The sequence below is a fragment of the Dasypus novemcinctus genome, chromosome 14, assembly GCF_030445035.2.
Source record: "Dasypus novemcinctus isolate mDasNov1 chromosome 14, mDasNov1.1.hap2, whole genome shotgun sequence".
NCBI lineage: Eukaryota > Metazoa > Chordata > Mammalia > Cingulata > Dasypodidae > Dasypus > Dasypus novemcinctus.
In genome coordinates this window covers 67,127,803-67,146,953 of record NC_080686.1, presented here as the reverse complement: position 1 = coordinate 67,146,953, position 19,151 = coordinate 67,127,803, and the positions used below count along the sequence as shown (strand labels likewise).

The 19,151-nt window shown below is 31.3% G+C and overlaps 1 protein-coding gene across 50 annotated transcripts in view; it reads right to left on the bottom strand.

Annotated features, from left to right (window-relative positions):
- The window catches only part of RIMS2 (regulating synaptic membrane exocytosis 2), a 734,990-nt gene that overhangs the window by 170,789 nt on the left and 545,050 nt on the right, over positions 1 to 19,151 (bottom strand). For 37 of the 50 annotated variants that reach the window (XM_058275873.1, XM_058275868.2, XM_058275863.2 and 34 more), the window contains one exon: positions 10,036 to 10,136. The exons of the other annotated variants lie outside the window; for them this stretch is intronic. In XM_058275873.1, the coding sequence (XP_058131856.1) occupies positions 10,036 to 10,136 (101 nt within the window). The remainder of the gene's footprint in view (positions 1 to 10,035; positions 10,137 to 19,151) is intronic. 50 annotated transcript variants of the gene reach the window in all.

Genomic DNA, 19,151 nt, shown 5'->3' with positions numbered 1-19,151 from the left:
ATGTCTCACAACAAGGCAAGGTGGCAGTGGTGGGTTGATGAATGGAACCCTTGTAGGATGTTACCCATGCTTGCTTTGTAAATTCACAACTTTTACTATATACTTATTGTCTGTTCATGTATGAATGATATAAAAATAATAATAGTAGAGTAGGTTGGGGAGAAAATACACCAAATGTAAGATACTTTGATTAGTAGTAATATTATGAGGATGCTCCTTCATCATTTGTTAAAAATGCTTCCCAACAATGCAGGGTATTGGTGGTAGGGTGAGGTATGAGAGCCCTGTATGCTTGTTTTGTAAGTTCAGAACTTTTATTATACACTAATTTTTTGATGCATGTTTATATATGAGTGGTATACTCCAATAAATATTTTAAATTAAAAAATGTAAATATAAATACATTTACAGAGACAAAATTAGATTAGTGGTTATGTAGGGTTGGGGAAGGATGGAAGGATTTAGAGGTGACTGCTAAGGGATGTGGAGTTTTTCTTTGTGGAGTAATGATAATTGATTGTGGTGATGAATGTACAACTCTGTGATTATACTAAAAGTCACTGATTATACACCTTGGATGGAATGTATGGTATGTAAGTATAATCAATAAAACTACTTAAATATATTGTTTGTGAGATTTATTTTAAAAATCATAAAGAAACCTTCCTTAGTCTAAGAACTATTTGACACTAAGCCTTTGGTAAATATCTTTACATGTTATGATGCTTCTTACATGATTTTGTAATTATTTGCTGACTATATCCTTTATTCAGATATGGGGTGGAGATACTACAGATATTATAATAAGCTAGTACCCAAAAAGTTATAACGGAAATAAGCCATGAGAACACAGCAGGAGGACAATGCTCTGGAAATCTAAAACAGGCATAAATACAACAAAAATTAGTGGTCCACAGTCTGTTGGCTGGGAGAAGAAGTGAGGCTCCTTTTCAAGTATTAGTAATTTCGAATTTAATAAAATAACTTCAGGTACTTGTATCTAGGAAAATCAGAGCTACTAATAGCCTCATTAATCACATAGTATTAAAAAACCTGAAAGGGCCTGAGAATTTTCCTGACTTTAATCTCAATTTCAAATTGCATCTTAAGTACACCATTAGATTTACTTTCTAAAAGCATATGTTTGTTCATATTGGTGACCTTCTCAAAATTCTTAATAATCCCTCATTGTAAAGAAGAATATTCTAGCTTTTTAGTCAAAAGATTCAAAGTTCTCCACAATTTGGTCCCAGCCTACATTTCCATCCTTATCTCTTACTACATATCCCATCTATTGTATATATCCACCGTAAAGACCTACTAGCTGTTCTTTAATATGGCGTCTGCTCATAAACCTTCATTTAAGCTATCTTCTTTGTCTGACAGGTCCTTCACATCATATATTTCATAAAGTATTCCCAGATTTCTCTAGGCCAAATTAACATTTCTCCTTTTATTCTCCTTTACATGGTTTACTTTTATTATATCACTTAACAGAGTCTATTTTGTATGAGCATTACTTATGTATATGTTTTCCCTTAATTAGCTTGTGAACTCCTAGATGGGAAAGACCTGAGAGAGGATGCAATCTGTCTCCTCCATTTTATAGAAAATTGAGAAACAGAAAGTTAGTTAATTTATTAAGTGTGTACAACTCAATTTTAGAGTCTTACATTTCTTTTGATTTTTAAAAATTTTATGAACTGTAATTTATATCACTTTTAATGGGATACTAGGTAAGCATCATTTAGAACCGAAATCATTAAAAAAGCTCACATATTTTCTAAAATTAAAGATTTTCTCTCTTTCCTGGAATTTAAAAAAACCTATAAAATTGACATATATAATCAGAATACAAGAATATAGCATAAAAATAACACTTCTAAGAGTATAATGGATGTATTTTAAGTAAAACTTAAAAATAACCAAATACGCTAACCTAAGAATTCGAATAAAGAAATATTCACTGTTCAATTGAAATAATCCCTTTATTCCATTTAAAATTCAGCTAATCCTTTTTTTTTCTTTATTCTTTTTGGCAGAAAATTAATAAGGGCTTAAGAAGTAAGATTCTGTTTCTGTAGAAATGGAATCTGGAGATTATTAGCCATGCAGTGAGTATTTTTAATCATGAAAATGACCCAAAAAAGGATGGCCAATCAGAAAAATATCAGAGAGTGAGTTTTATTGAGTTAGTGAGTTTTGGTTCATCTATCAGAATGCAGTTCAACTGTAAGTTTTTTTTTAAATTATCCTTACTGCAAATATTGTAATAAATAATAAAATAACTACCATTAATGGGCATTCCCATGTGTCAAATAGAGTGCTGAATTCTTTACATTATTATTTCTACCTCCTGAAGTTTCCATGAGTCAATAGTTCCTTCTCTTAAATAAGATATATTCCATGGTTAGCTATATTATTTCCAGATTAGTGTATTATAAGCTTTAAAACTGATGAAATAGAACAATCAAAATTCTAAATGTTTAGTAAAACATTCATATATTTATTTTGCTAATACATATATCTGTAATCCTTCCAGTTGAACAATTAAAGCTAATTTTTGTACTTCTGACCAAAGCTATTACATAATAGAAGTAGCGATACTCTTAGTTTAAAATTGGCCAAAATTAAATTTAAATTACAGATCTGGTTAATCTATATTGTCCTATTAACTCTCTGACTAAATGTTTCAATCTATCTATTCAAACTTAGCATCCACTACTTTGTGTAAAATAATAGGAAAAAACACTATACAATGAAATTTACTCCCTAGAATCATAATTACCATGCTGTACAGTAATAAAAATGTTTGTAGATACAATCATTTGTGAGAATACAACTATAAAGAGGCTGAAATTGATCAGCTTATTGAATCAATGAATGAAACATTAGAATTGAAGGAAATGAAACACAGAAAATCTAGTTCAAACCTAATTTTAAAGATTATGCTGTGAGATTAAATGATTAGCTTATAAGTGATGAGATTGTTCAAAACCCACGTGTTAACACATAGTGATCATTCCAATGATGGCTGTAAAATACCATATATTTGTTTAGCATATTTTAGTTATGAAGTTTCCTTAATTTGTAGATAGAAGAAAAGAAAGGTGGATTATAGAAAACTACTGGGGAATTTATTGTCTTATCACATGAGTAGGAGAATAAAAATTAGAATTCAAATCTTCCAGTTTCTCTCAGCATCCAGGTCCATGTTCATTCATTTTAAAAAATCCCATTGAGTACTTATTATGGCCAATGCATAATGCCTGCTACAGAAGAGAACACAAAGATGAATAAGATAGAGTCCTCATTCTCAAGAAGTATATAGTTTAATATAAAAGATAGGAAATAAATAACTAGCATAAAAGACAGATTATATGTATATTATGAGGCAAAAAATTCGTTCAGAATAATAATTTGGGGTAGATAAAAATGTGACTACTCTGGTAAAAATAAGATAAATCAGTTTTTAGGCTTTTAAAATATAAATATCCCTCCCTCTCTTATCAGCTATTTTTAATCATTATTTTAAAGATTTACTTATCTATCTCTAGTAGATTATTGACATTAAATATTGATCTGTTTGAACTTCCAAGGACTTTGGTAAGAGGCATGTTATGTGTTGGAAGTGATTTTTCTTTTTCATCACCACCCTCCATACCACCACCATCATCATGACAGCTAATATTTAATTGATTGTCTTACTGTGTGCCAGGTTCTAAGAGTTATACATGTATAATTGGTTTAATCCTTAAAACAATCTGTGAGGTAGGTACTATTATTAGCAGTACTTATAGAAAAAAAAAAAAACAAAGCCTAGGAATGTTAAGTAATTTTCCCAATGCCACCCAGTTTGTGATTTGAACCCAGGTAGTTTGATTCTAGAGTCAACACATTTAATACTACTCTGTATTCTATATTTAGTTATGATCAATAAAAATAAATTGAAGAGTGGTTAATAAAATTCCCACACATCTCTATCATTGTAATCAAGATTTCAGAAGTTCTGTTGTAAGTGGGGTTATTACTGTTGCTACTGGTAATTAGTTGATACCAGCAGCAAGATATTATACTTCTAATGGCTCCTCCTTCTCTGATGATATATTGATCACATCTTCCTTTATTTATTTCAAAGTTAAAGGAATTAATTATGTAACTATATAGAGGGGCTTTTCAGTTACTTTTGAATATATTTTGAATGAGATATTTGTCCTCAAAAACATAGAAAATAAATTATTGAAGAGGAAACATAGGACATAAAGACTTTTAAAGATAGGATTTCATCCATTTCCTTTTTCATTTCAATTGACAGCCACTTGTTGATTTTGCAGGTGGGACTAAGGTTGTGATAAGATTTTCACTAACATCTCTTCCAATTCTAGGACCATATTGTATATTGCAGCCCTTCATTGATAGTTTAGCAATCTGGATTTAAAATCTAGGTTTGTTTCTCTTTCATAAATACACTTGTTTAGTAGGGGAAAAATCAAAGGGTAATATAAAGTATGAGATGACTGATGAAGGCTCGGTGTGGACAGCAGCCAAACAGTCTGGAGGGTGTGATGTGGTTTAGGGCCAGGAAGCAGTCTAAAGTGTGCACTACTTGATCAAAATGTATCCTTAACTGGTGGAGGAGAGGTAGACCATCTCAGAGGTGACAGCAGTAACCAGGACTTAACACACTTGCTCAGAACCTTGTAGGTTAAGTCTGACAGAAAGAAAGCTTCTAGGTGATAATTTGTGGCTTTTCCCCTCTATGCTCCCTTATCAGCAGTTTCACTAATTTCCAGAAGGATAATTGCTGTAAAACATGAATCCATCTGAATGCGGGGTTATGTGGAAATGAGAAAAACAATAGACAAATTTCACTAACTAGAGTAGAAGCTTAGAGAAATGGTACATTTCTTTGAATAAATCCAGGTGCAGCCACTGGTACTCTTTCTAGAATCTTCCTCAAGTTGGTAGTAAGATTCTTTGACCTGGCTTGGGGTACAAACCATGAGTAGGTGAACATGAAACCATCTGGAGGATATCTGGCTAGAGTAATGGTTGACCAAGCCTAGCAGGAACTTTTTGAAGACCATAATACTACTTCTGTTGATGAAATGGTGGATGCTTATTCCAAGAAAGCTGCTCCTTTAATTCCTATATTACATCCAGTCTTACTCCTTGAATATTATATGGGGTAGAGATTGGGTAACTAAGATTATTCCTATTAAAATTATTCTGGTTCTCTTCATCAGATGATTCCATCTAATGCTGGCACAGTAACATTTATTTTTTTGTGAACAGCAGGTTCTCTTGGTTGTTTGAGAAACTATGCTGTAGTAACTCTTCCAGCAGCAGACACATGGCCTGGCCTAAACTTATTATGTTATTGAGTTGTGTTATACGCTACCTGCAACTTAAGTTTTCTGCTTAGAAAAATCTTTTCTTCCCTCCTAGCATTATATTTCAATCATTATTGTAAAATGAAAACATTTTTCTCATTTTGTCACTTCTACATTATATCCAAACTGATGTATTTTCATGTATTTTTAAAGCAATTTGTGTAAGGCCATCTAATGTACATTTTAAAATTTTCTTTTAATAAATTTAGTATTTGAGTTTTCAGATACATTTATATGATTGCTATTAAGGGGTATGTCTTTTCAACTACTCACACCCAGGTGCACACCTGTAAATCACTTCATCCAGGGCCTATCACATTTAATATCAACTTGGATAGCATAGTTTCTTAATTTTGGTAACTTAGTTTGTAATTTTTCATCACACATCATGTTCCAGTCCCTTTTAATTTTTTTGTCTCCTTATCACTTGAATATTCCTCCATTCTTTCTTGCTAAATTTGATGTTTCCTTTTAAATCTCTGCTGCTTGAATAACTGGCTACCCCAAGTTGGAGAATAAATGGAACATTCAATTATATCTGAGATATATTAAAATCCTTTCCATTAGCCCAATTATTTCTTTACTATTTCTTTTCAGTCATCTCATTTTCATTTCTGGTATCTATGATTACATTTGATTTTGTTACTATAAAAATATTAAGTAATATTATTTGCATAATTTATTAAATATTTTACTGGGTGCTAAATCATATATAAACACCATCTCATTTAATCCTCATTATCAACCTATGAAATAGAATCGAAGTGTTCCTTGTTATGGTTAAACTTACACAAAGTCACTCAGGTGGGGGAACTGGAGTCTACTTGACCCTAGGCAGTGCTCTCACCGACTATACTATACTTAAATATTGCTTTCACATTTTATTGATATTTGAGCTTTAATTTACTCTTGGCTTATCAATATCAAGCTTCTAAACAGTCCATACATGGCTACTCCTAAGCAGCTCCAACTTCTCTCCTCTTTTCTGGTGTCCCAACTGCTTGCATCTTGAAAGTCAATGTAAAACACTTAAAGCTTGCATTGAATTTGTTTGCTTGGTGTTGATAAGAGACTAAGCAGTAACAAATGGAGTAACTTAGTTGACAGTGACAATCTACTTACCAAAAATATTTTCTCTTTAACCATCTGAAATATTTTATACTGACCTATAATTCCATCAATTTGGGTTTTATTTTTGTTTACAGGGGCTTTTAAAAAACAAACCTATATTATTTTCATTTTATATTATATTTTAATGTAAATTAGCTTAATTGATTACTTTCCTCCTAATATGTATTTATGATCTGAACAAGTATGTAAAGGATTAGAAGCCTGGGGAAAAGGTCATATGATGTAGGGAGAAAGGTGCCCAGGATTAGGCATGCACAATGAATGAAGAAAACCTCTTTCCTTTACTTTACTTCATTGCCCTGGGCTTCCAGAACCCTAATTCTATTAGATTATGGCTTAAATGGATTATTATGGACTTCTGATACATATTTTTAAAACTCTGGGCAATTTATGGATTACATCACTCAATAACTCATAGAAGGGTAGTTGGACTACAGTGAACTATAATTTGCACTGTTAAATGTAGTAGACAAATCACATTCTTCTGAACCAATGAAAAGTAGAGAAATTGGTTTTATAGACAAAATAAAAATTGATCCTTACATTGCTATCAAGAGTAGAATAGTTTAATCACATTTAAACTGGGATAAAGAGAGTGCAATAGGCATGAAAGGGTACATTGACTAAATAAATTCTATTTTGAGGGGAAACACTTCAGAAATAATCCACTGATTAAAAAAGGAATGTTAAAGAAGAAAGCACTTTCTGATTTCAATTTTCCTAATATACTTAAAATATTCTTAGAAAGACAGTAACTTAATAGGCATTACACTTTCAAGTTATTTCTTAAAATAAGTTTAGTAAGAATTATTTACAACTATCATTGCAGAAGGTTTGAGAAATTCAGGGAAGTATTGCCATTTAGAATGTGGAATGTATAGTTAAAAACAAAAACTGGCCTAACTCTCACTTAGATTATACATAAAGAAGTCAGTGAAGCTGAAAAACAACTTCACTGGAATTTCAAGAATACAGCTCAGAAGAATACCATATGCTCCATATGCCTAAGACTTTAGATGGATTTATTCTCAGTTATCTCAAATTTGAAAAACCAGATTAGCTAACAAATATATTTCCCATGACTTAGTGGGTATGTGAACTGGGGTGAACTACTTAAGCTTTCTAGAACTGGAAATTCTAGAAATTGAACAATTGCATCTAATATATTAAAACATATAGATCAATGAGAGACTCTATAATGGGCAGTTTTTAACAAAATAAGGATGTAAAGAATAGAGATAAAAGCTAGATAACCTTTGCAAGAAAGAGAGGGATGTACTGAAAATTTTAATCTAAGAAATTGTTAATGTGGAAATTATTAATAACTAAATCTATTTATGTCCTTGACTGAAGAATCTTATAATTTTTCCTTTCTGCATTAGGAAATAATTTACAATGGGACAAAATATGATTGTGTTTTGGAACTTTAAAAAATTTTGTCCCTTAATGGTTTGAGATAAGCTGGATGAATGACTCCAGCAATAGAGACTGGAGTGTTAGGCATTTGATATGCAAATGACGTGATCTGTTAAAAATGATTAGGGCCTTGTACAGCTATCAGTCATTTATTATGAAAAAATGCACCATTTTGCACATCATCTACCACTGGCATCTAGTTAAAACCCTAACAGAGCAAGTCCGCTCATTTAGTCACCTATGAGTACATTTTACAAGCAGTTCACCTTACAGCCATGCTTCTTGAACTTTAGTCTAAAACAGAATAACCTGGAGGGGTTGTTAAAGATTGCTGGGCTCCATCCCCTAAGATTTTGATTCACTAGGTCTGGAGAGGCCTGGGAAAAATGGTAATCTGAGAACCATACTTTCAAAACCGCCACCTTAGAGGATACCTAGGGAATTAAATTGCTTAGTTTTAGTCCTTTACCAAGACTTTTAAGTTTTTTCCAACCTAAAAGGTTGATGTCAAAGTCATAAAACTTTGAAGACTTAAGCATTCATTTATCATGAATTGGAGGGAATCAAAACTTGGTGTTTGTTTGTTTTTCAGATTCTTAGCCTTGCCTGTAGTGTATCTCCTGTCCATCCCTATGTAGTAAGTTTCTTTGAGGGATCCGTAAAAAAATATTTGGCATTGTTTCTAAGGAACTGATTTGTATTTACTCTATTAGCAATGTAAATCATTAAATTGACCAAATTTCATTTTTCTGCCTTTGATAATTGCTAGGAAGCACAAGGTCAAAATAAATGCTCTACCTATAGCAGGTGTTCAGGCTTTTAGGCTCTCACACTATGCAATTCATTCAGACATTGACATACTTACAATATTGCTTTGTCTTTCCTAACTTATTTACCCTTGATACTCATGTCGCCATTGACAATATTTTTGCAGGTGTTATATGTATTTTTATTAATTATCTACATTCCTTCCAGGAGCACAAACAAACAATTTTGCATTATCTCAAGACATAATTTTAATATCTTATTAGGACTTTGTGCCTTGGTCTTTGGATTATAAAAGATGAATGGATGACAAATTCATCTCAGTAGTCAGGTAATTTGGGGAAGAGATTGGCAGGTTGGAAGTAGATGCTGATGTAAGAATCTGTCCTCTCTAGGTTGTATTACTGGAGTTATAGAAACTGCTGCTACCTACCACATATACATATCCAACATACCCAGTTGTAGTTTACTTAATAAATCTTGACTTTACTTAGGACTGGAATATAAATAATGGAGAAAAAGAAGGCTAAATAGGTAAGGATAAAATATACCCTAAGTATCAAAAAATCCAAACTGCAATTTTTCTAACATAAAGAGACTCAAAAACATTACATGAGAGTAATGATTGAAGTTATAGAGCACACAATAGGTAAATGTTATGAGTTAATTTTAGTATTACCATTCTTTCATTAATTCTTAAATAAGTGCATCAGAGCAGTAGCAGTCTTTTCATGACTTTGACCGTGATTAAGATCATGAACCAAAAATGTTTTGAAAATCTAAAGGCAATGAAGGGCAAAGGAATGAAACAATATTTTTCCCCTTGCTCCCTTGGTAGACTTTTTACCGCAACGTATTCCCAAAAAGTAGTTCAGAAAGATTCTCACTAAGAAACTGTTCAACTCCTAACACTGCCTCAGGAGTGTGTATTTTGTTTCAATAACTAGATAATAAATTAGACTAAACTAAAATACTATAAAATGGAAAAAAATTTGAAATGAAAGAACACTGTAAGAAGATAATCAAAGTTCTCCCTAAGCATTTTGAGGGTGTTAAGGCCTTTATGGGTTTTACAAAATGAAAAATTGTAAAAGATTTGTTCTTAAGATCATTTACAAGTTTCATTTCTTTAATCACCTATAATATATAATAACATGTTTTATTAAAATAAGGCAAATCCTATCCCTAAGAGCTAGAATATAAACACACTATAAATTTCAGGGGGCATTATGTGTTTGTGTCTGACTAACTGCATTTAGCAGTTTAAGAGAATCTAGTGCTTTCATATGATTGTTTATTTTACAACTTTTAAAAAGAAAAAATCTCTTGCCTTGGAATGGTAATCTTGTTCCAGTCTGGGATCTGATCCGGCTACCTGTTTGTATTTGTTAATTTTCATTTGGCGATTTCTTTCCTCTATATCCATAGTACCTATTGAGTAGAAAAAAACCCATAAAATTAATGTGCAGTTCTTATTTCTGAGCCCTACTTACAGGATGCATAAAAGAAAAAATACTAGGCTGACATATTACTTTCATTCAAAATAGTATGTATAAATTAAATGTCATTATTTTTCTAGATTTATTTAAAATATTTGGTTTGGTGAATAAAAGCATGGTTATTCAATATGTAAAAATGATTTTAATATGAATAAAAATGTAAATACTTTTCAAGAGAAGACCATAAATCTTCAGTAGATAGAAAACACTCTCTAGTACATGTATGTTCAGGAGACTATGACAGATCTGGCAGCACATAAATTTGACAATAGTAACATTGTATTATAAGAACTTTAATTTTAATTCATTAATGCTTAATTTATTAACTGAAAATAAGGTTATGTCTAACTGATTTAAATACAATTTTAGAATTGCATTTGAAAAAGTTTATCATAAAATTAACCCTTGTAATAAGGCAGGTTGCCCCAGCATACATGTGGATCCAGTTATTAAGAACTTTGAACTTGAATTTTCTAGAACTAAGCTCAAGAGAGACACTTAGAAAAATATTCCTGTCAACATACCTTACCAGTAAAGGCATAAAGTTTTATTAAGTTAATTGGGAAAATGAACAAAGAAAATGAGAATGTAGGGTGAGGAAGTGAGATAGTAAGTTCTTACAGAATAATATAATTGCCCTCTATAACAGGTGCTACCATAAAGCATATCAATTACAGATATTAAGATGATTTTAAAACTGTTAGTTAGAATAAGAATTAAATTTAGCTAGCAAGTTTTGCAAATATCAAAAATAATTTTAGTATATATATTATTTTATTATAGAGATTTTATAGAAAAATTTCATTTTGCAAAAATAAAGTGTTAAAACAATCTCAGTTGTATGCTACAAATACGCAAATTGGGAAAAATAATCTTAGCTCAGTGGTCTCAAGTAGCTATCTATAACAAAATGCTGTCATGTAAATTTACAAGTACTGTGTGTAGGTAGGAATGTAAACATAGAAATACATATCCCTTACTTAAGGTCATAAATTAAAAACTGCAGTAAAGCTATCTAGACAACAAAGTGTGTCTGTTCAAAACTAGGTATTTTAATACTCACCTGATTTTAATATAGCGTAAGGAAGTAGGGAATGAAAAATATACCAGTGCATTCAGTGATTATAGTATCCCTTCCTGAACCATTTTATGTTTTATTATTAAATTACTATTTTTTATCCTGCAAAAATATTGTTGCATATAAAATAATTTTTGTTAGTAACAAATTATAAATAAAAAACAACTAATTAAGGTTAAAAAGAAAAAGTTTCATAAAGGAGTAAGAAAATGCTGAATAAAAGGACATAAAAGAGCTTACATTATATAACCTCTAAAGGTGCCAGCAAATTTAAATCAACTATTGAATAAAGTGAAGCAATTTGTTCCTTTTAATAGCCACATTTTAGAAATGATTTGATTAATTTGCTCTGTGCCAAACTGAAAAATAAGCAATATAAATATTGTTAATATAAATTGAATGATTTGTAAAATCAGGTGAGGGCCTCCATGATGGGAATGTGAAATATAAGCAGGTATGTCTATTAAAATACAATTTGGGAATTGTTTGTACCTCAAGAGAGATTCTCAGGTAAATATATTTTCATCAAGGGCAAAGGAATAAAAAAATCCAGCCCAGCTTAAAAACAATTGTGCACTGGAAAGTATATTAGCTAAATTGACTTTTTTGGGAAGCTTCTCAAAAAAAATTTAATTTCGATCTTATAATAGCAAAATAGTATTTTAAATATGACTAGCAACAATTTAAAAAGAAGTTTAAATACATCATTTATAAAAACATATCATTATATATAAATATATATAAATATATACACACACACAAACATATGTGTATACTTTAAAAATATTAGACTATTTTCAGGATGCCACCCTCCTATGGAAGCTCCCCTAGAAGCTATTCATTTGTGATATACTGACAGGGGTTGGCAAACTTTTTCTGAAAAGGACCAGATGGTATATATCTTAGGCTTTGCAGAGCACAGTGTCTCTGTCATAACTCTGCCATTGTAGCATTGAAAGCAACTGTAGACAATGCACAAACAAATGAGTGTGGCTGTGTTCCAATAAAACTTTACTTACAAAACAGGCAGTGGGCTGGATTTGGCCTGTGGGCCACAGTTTGCTGATCCCTACTTTTAAGACAATAGGTTTAAAATTGCATGCAAAGTGCTTTTCTTCTTAGGAATGGTTTAAAAACTAGGTAGACCCAGTTTTACATAACATAATTTATACTTAAAACTACAGAGAGGTCTAAGGGGAAAATAATCTTTATAAGCAAACAAAGATATAAATAGTGATGAAACCATTTAAATATGTCATCAACTGGCACCCAATTTCAAATATCTCTCATTTTCAGACCCAATCATCATCTACATTTGTTCCCTAAATGGAAAATTTTTGGTTAGTGCTTTAACCAATGGAATTTCAAGGGACCACCTCAATGGATAAACATCCAACAAACTCAGGTAAATGGAGGAAAATTCTCCTGTGAAAGTAATCCTTGGAACAAACAATAAGCAGACAAGCATGTCTATAAAATAATTTAGTCCATATGAAGTCTTCAATTCATTTTCTCCATTTTTATCAACCTATTCCCATAAAGGAAACACTTGGAAACAATAATATCCTTAAAGAGGAAAATCTGCTGATAAAGAGATTTATCATAGGGGATTCTTCACCAGGAAGAACTAACTGTTCATTATCTGGTAGGGGAATGGATTACATAATTTCTAAGTTTTCTTTCAACTGTGATGTCCTGTGCTGTACAAAAAGAATATAAGTGAAATTGATAAAAATGCAGTTTTTATTCAATCTTTCCCCCAGATCCCAGGAGTCAGCATATAAATTTGCATGTAAAAGGGCACTGAAAATCTTGTAACAGAAAATAACAATTTGACCTCAGAATCCCCACATTTTTTTCACCTACTATCTGTTAATAGCTTGCTAAGTCTCAGAACACATATTTTGGGAAATGCTGGTTTATACTTTTAGGAGGTAAACCTATCTAGGAATCTCTAGGATTCATATTATATTTGAGAATACTAGGCTTATTATAAAAGACATTTTACTGGTTTGATTTTGTTATTTGAATATGCTAATAATTACAGCCATGATGTTAAAAATCAAATAACACATTTTAAAATTGTAATAAAAATTTCATTAAGAAGTATATCAGACTATCAGAAATTCTGCACAAAAATGGTTACAATAAATTTCTGCCTATTGAAATGATAATCTGTTAATGTATTAAATTGTAATATCAAGTTACCTGAGATTCTTTTTTCATTTAAGCAAATTATTAATTAAACAAACTAAGAAAGAAAATATAATTTATTGTTTCATCATAATCACACAGTTGATTTAAATTATGCTGGCAAAGGCCCTGTATTTTTTAGACATGTACATATAAATCCTCTTGAAGTTCATCAATTTTAGTATTTCTATTTGATAAATGACATTTTGATCAAAACTTGTCTCATTGGATTTCTAATTATACATTTAAAATTATACAAGCTTTTAAAAATCACTGTAAAGTTTTCAAGACTTTACAGTGATTTAAAAAATGAGAAAAAAATGTGAATATGACAGAATTCATGAGTATCTAAATATATTCATTTTTATCAACTTAGAAACTCCTGGTCCACTCTTAGTCACTGTATTAACAAATCTGATAATTTTTTGTTCCTGATTTAATGTGCTTCCTAAAATAATACCACATATTCTGAAAATTATTTTTTCTGATACAAGCCATTTTAAGAGGTTTACTTGTTCTCAAATCAATAAATGATTTTTGTTATTTTGAATTTTAAAATGGCTACATAATGCATCCAAAAAGTTAAAGCTATATTTACAATGTTGCTATATCATGCAAGTTAAAAAATGCTAATTTATAGGTAGATTTTTTAGATCTAAAGATGTAGTTAGATTAACTGATAGCAAACCAGTGGATGCTTAAGTGGTACTATTTATACTTGTACCACAAAGATTGTCACTATATCTTCAGCAATTTTGATAGTGCACTTTAAACAGTAATAGTTTTAAGTCTGTACATTTCTTTGAAGTAGGGGCACAAGTTTGGCAGTTATGTAATTCATGAGGAAGTTGATCAGTGATTAGAACATGGCAGGACTGCTGGCTTACTGATCCACATTGTGATCTTAAACTAAATGCCCAAATCTGGGAATTGGAAGAAGGAAAACTCTTAAGCCCAACATGAAAGCTCAGAGGAAGAAACCCCAAGTTCAGAAAAAGTTAGATAACCTATGGTTACAGACATAATTAAAGTCTAAAAGTCCCAAATTCTTGAGGCTAATTTAATGATTTTAATACATTTCCTCCTTTCTTCTACTGCTATATAAGTATTTGAATTTGGATAAAAAAGTCTTTCCTTAATAAAGATAAAATTTCGAAAATCACATTTCATATTCCTTTTCTTTGATTATGTGCTTTATAAAACTAAGATCCACCTTGAAAAAAACTTGAGGTTAGAAAACAAATTTATATTGTTCATTCTTTAGTATTGTAACATATCAAGAAGTTCTGGAATGATTGTTGAAATCTGGATTAGAAACAGGTATTTATTCTAAACTGTAACTTTTTAAAAAGTATGCAATGATTGTTTTCCAGTTATTTTAAGAATCAGAGAAAAAATAAAAGCATTTGTGCTAATACCAAGTTTTAATTAATAGTGGGAGAGTCCCAATGCCAAACTGTTTTCTATTAAAACATCCAAATAATTGATAACTATATAGACAATTATATTTTTAAGAAATCTAATCAATTTTCATAAGAAAGATATAATCTAAACATAAAATAAAATAAAGTAAAATAAAAAGAAATAAAATAAAACATTATCCAAGGCCTTGTGGTGGTGAAGTCCGACAGCTGAAGCAGCCACTAGAGAACAATGCAGGTGTTGCTGGAGGGGTGGTGTTATGGAATTCTGTAATCAATCATCATTGACTTTAAGCTCACAACTTCTCTAATAAAAATACAATATGAAAAATATTACCCATATAATTTTTTCTAATTGACGCTAAAGAAGTATATTATTGTATAGAAGGGCAACACTTTTAAAATTAATTATACTTTATCAAACCATCAAGGAGAGGAAAAAATTGCTTTTGCTAACTGTCCTACTGAATCCCAGCTTAAAAATCTTCTCTTCTAGGAACATACAAACAATGTGGAAAGCACACACACATACACACAAACCCACAGACAATATAGACAACAATGATGATAGTGACAGAAAAAAACATATTTAAAATGAGCAAACCTAAAACAGTCAAATTAGTGTAATCTCTAAATGCTAAATTCACCATGTAGGCATGTGTCAAACAAAGCGCAATGAAGATAAAGGTATAATCAATGTCTACAGCTATTTGCTTATTGTGGGATGACAATCACAGAAGAAAATGCATACCCATTATTACTTATTTTCTAGATACACTGATATAGACTATAAAAAGCATTTTATTGAAATCTTGTTAAAATGACTCGAGAGAAATAAGAATATGTAATATTTTATGATGTGTTATAATTTTATTTTAAAAGACAGCTCAGCTCAGGAAGAAAATATATCTTGATTTTACTGAATATTTTAACTGTTCTTTCAATATCTAGTAACTGAAAAATTTATTTTTAAGATTGACACATATATTAGTGCTGCAAAAATTTTATATGAATGTTTTTCAAAGTACCTGATGTACAATGATGAACAGCAAATTACTTAAAATACAACATTTTTTGTGCACTCTGAATCTAAAGACTTAAAATGGTCATATTTAAAAAATTACTTCTTCCCAGGATTTTTCCTAAGAAACAAGTCAGTATGCAAATATATATATACAAGAATATTAACTGCACCATTATTTGATAACTATCAAGGCCTTTGGTTGGGGGGGGAACTCTAAATGTCCAACAATAAGAGATTAATTAACCACATTATGGTATATCTATGTAATACTATGCTGGAGGAAAAACAACAATGTTGATGTGCATGAATGTACATATACTATAAATATATACAACATAAAGATATTGCAATTAATAATTATAAAGAGATTATAATGGTAGATAAAATACTATAGTACTATAGTTTTTAAAAAACATGCAAAATGTGACTTGTATGTGAAGAAGAAAATTATACAGTTTGTAAGCTGTAAGTTTTTGTCATGCTTTGGTAAGAATACTTTAGAAATAAGTGCTGAATAATGTAAAGACAGGATATATTGTTTTCTCATTTTCTCTGACAATGTCCTTCTCATTGACTTGGCCTCCTTGGCTCTAACATATCTATATCCTTCACCTTGTCACAGGTAAAACTCACATTTCCTGAGGTTATGGGAGTAGGTTCTGGTATCAAGACAGATTGCTTCAGTTTAAATTCCAGCTTCAAGTAGATTAGATAACTTATTTAACTAATCTGTACCTCAATTTTTCAACCTGTGGTGAAATAGATATTTTAAAAAGTACCTATGCAAGGTGCTAAACTTATTTATGGATTAATTTATATCAAGGTATCTTAATTATTCTAAATGTTGACTGCATTTTAAAAGAAGAGTTGTTAACCCAAAGAAATCTATTATTGAGGAAATGGAGAGTAAAAACTGCTTTTGATCACTGAGTCATCTAACTAAAAGTGTTTTTATTTGAACCTATAATTAGCACTATTCCTATTAAATATGTGTCCCAGAAACTTAAACTCTTCTGGCAGAGCTGCAGCAAACACCTACCCTCCAATTCATCGGACTCACTCTGGACAACTAACAAAACGATGATGATGTACAATGACTGTCCTATAAAACAGAGTATCTACAACTGCAAGCAAGACAATTCCACCATCTGCTCCATTGGATCTAAGCCCCCTCTCAATTAGAAGAGAATGGACACCACCATCACAAAATCCTCCAGGATGGAGGAATGAACAAATATAAGGGGGGTATTCCAACTATGGACTAAAGAAGACTTTTTATTATTCAAGTAATGGAAGAACTTGTAATACTGATATAAAGGCAGTGGTCACCAGAGGATCTGAGGGGAAGGAGAGGGAAGAATGGGTGTAACATGGGACATTTTGGGGACATTGGAATTGTTCTGCGTGACACTGCAGTGACAGATACAGGCCATTACACATTTTGTCAAAACCTGTAAAATTGTGCAGTGCAAAATGTAAACCATAATGAGGACTATAATCCATACTTAGTGGCAATGCTCCAATATATGCTCATCAATTTTAACAAATGTACCACAGTTATGAAAGATGTTGTTAATGGAGAAAAGTGTGGGAGGCAGATAAGGGAAGGTATATGAGAATCCCCTATATTTTTTATGTCATTTATGTAATCTAAAGCTTCTTTAAAAGCAATAATAATTTAAAAAGCATAAAAACCCTCCCAGCCCCCTTTTTAGAGCTAGTTCTTATACTGAGTCTCCCAAGAATAAAATCTATAGTAGGTAGAGTTAGCATTCTAGCCATGAATTGTTTATTGCCTTTCCTTCTGTTAGTGGAACCCATTGTATCTAATAAAAAAAAGCTACAACAAAAAGAAAAACAAAAAAACAGTTTTTAAGTTAATTGAGTTATGTTTGAGTTATGAAGTCAGAATACCCCAGTGTAGAGAGCCTCTTACCCTATCTCCTATATTGCATCAAATATGTGTGTTTAGTGCTAATTTATTTTGTAAAAAAGTTCTTCTGCTTGGAACTCTATTTCATGGAAAAAACCTCATCTGTAGGTAGCTGAAATAAGTCTGATACTTTGAAACTTTTCTCTTAAAGGTCACCAGCAACAAAATATTTGCCCAGTGCAGCGCCATTCTACTGGACCTCAATATAGCCTTTGATATAATTATTATACTATCATTGATACTCCAACTGTTTGGCTCTGCACATTGCTGACTCCCCTTCATGCATTCATGGACTAATATGCTGCTTCATCTTTCTCAACCCTTATTTCAAATGTACAATTCTTAAAGTGTTGAATTAATATTCTTTTTCTATTCTACCTTGTGTAATTTTACCGAAATCCACAGATTCAGTTGTCACCTCAGTGCTAATGGCTAACAGATGTGTTTCAGCTCCTACCTCTCCTGTGAGCTCTAAGCCTGCATTTCCAGGTTTCTCCTAGCCATCCCCAAATGGATACCACATTAGGCCTTAGAATCAACTTGCCCAAAACAAGTTAAATTACTTTTTATATCTTCTCCTCCTTCTATACATGTTATTAGCAATGAATATCCAGGATTTATTTCTTTGTTTCTTAGTCTTATCTATCTTGGAACTATCTGGTAACTGAAATCCCTTTCTTTATTTATCTTTTTTGGTTTCTTGCCCAGCGCTTTACTCAAAAGCTTTCTTTCTTTGTTTTTTAGATCATGCACTATGTATGATCATTTCTTCTCTATCGATCTCTGCTCTGAAGCTTGTAGTCAACCCTAATTACTATGCCCTCTGGAACCCCATCTTGGGAGGGGATTTGGTTCTTAATTCCCCAGGATGTGATCAGGGTAAGTAAATTATCTATTTTTTATAATAGCTATATTTAGTACTATATGGTAAAAATGAAAAATCCATTTAATTTCATGTATTTTTAACACCTCAAAATTTTTCTGTTAAAGTGAGATTTGTTGAGGTATAATTTACATGGAGTAAAATCCATACTAATTAGGTGCACGCTTTTTTGAGATCTGACAAACATATGCAGTTATGTAACCCCACCACAATACAAATAGAGTATTTTTCTTGCCCTAAAAGTTCCTTTGTGCTGTGCCTTGTCAATCATCTGCCCAATAAGCTAACCATTGATTTGATTTCTGTTCCTATAGCTTTTTCATTCTTCAATAATGTTTTTAGACTAAAATTTTACGTAATTGAGGCATAGAAAATGAAATTTAACAAAGCTTTAGAAAAGTACAAGAGTAAAATC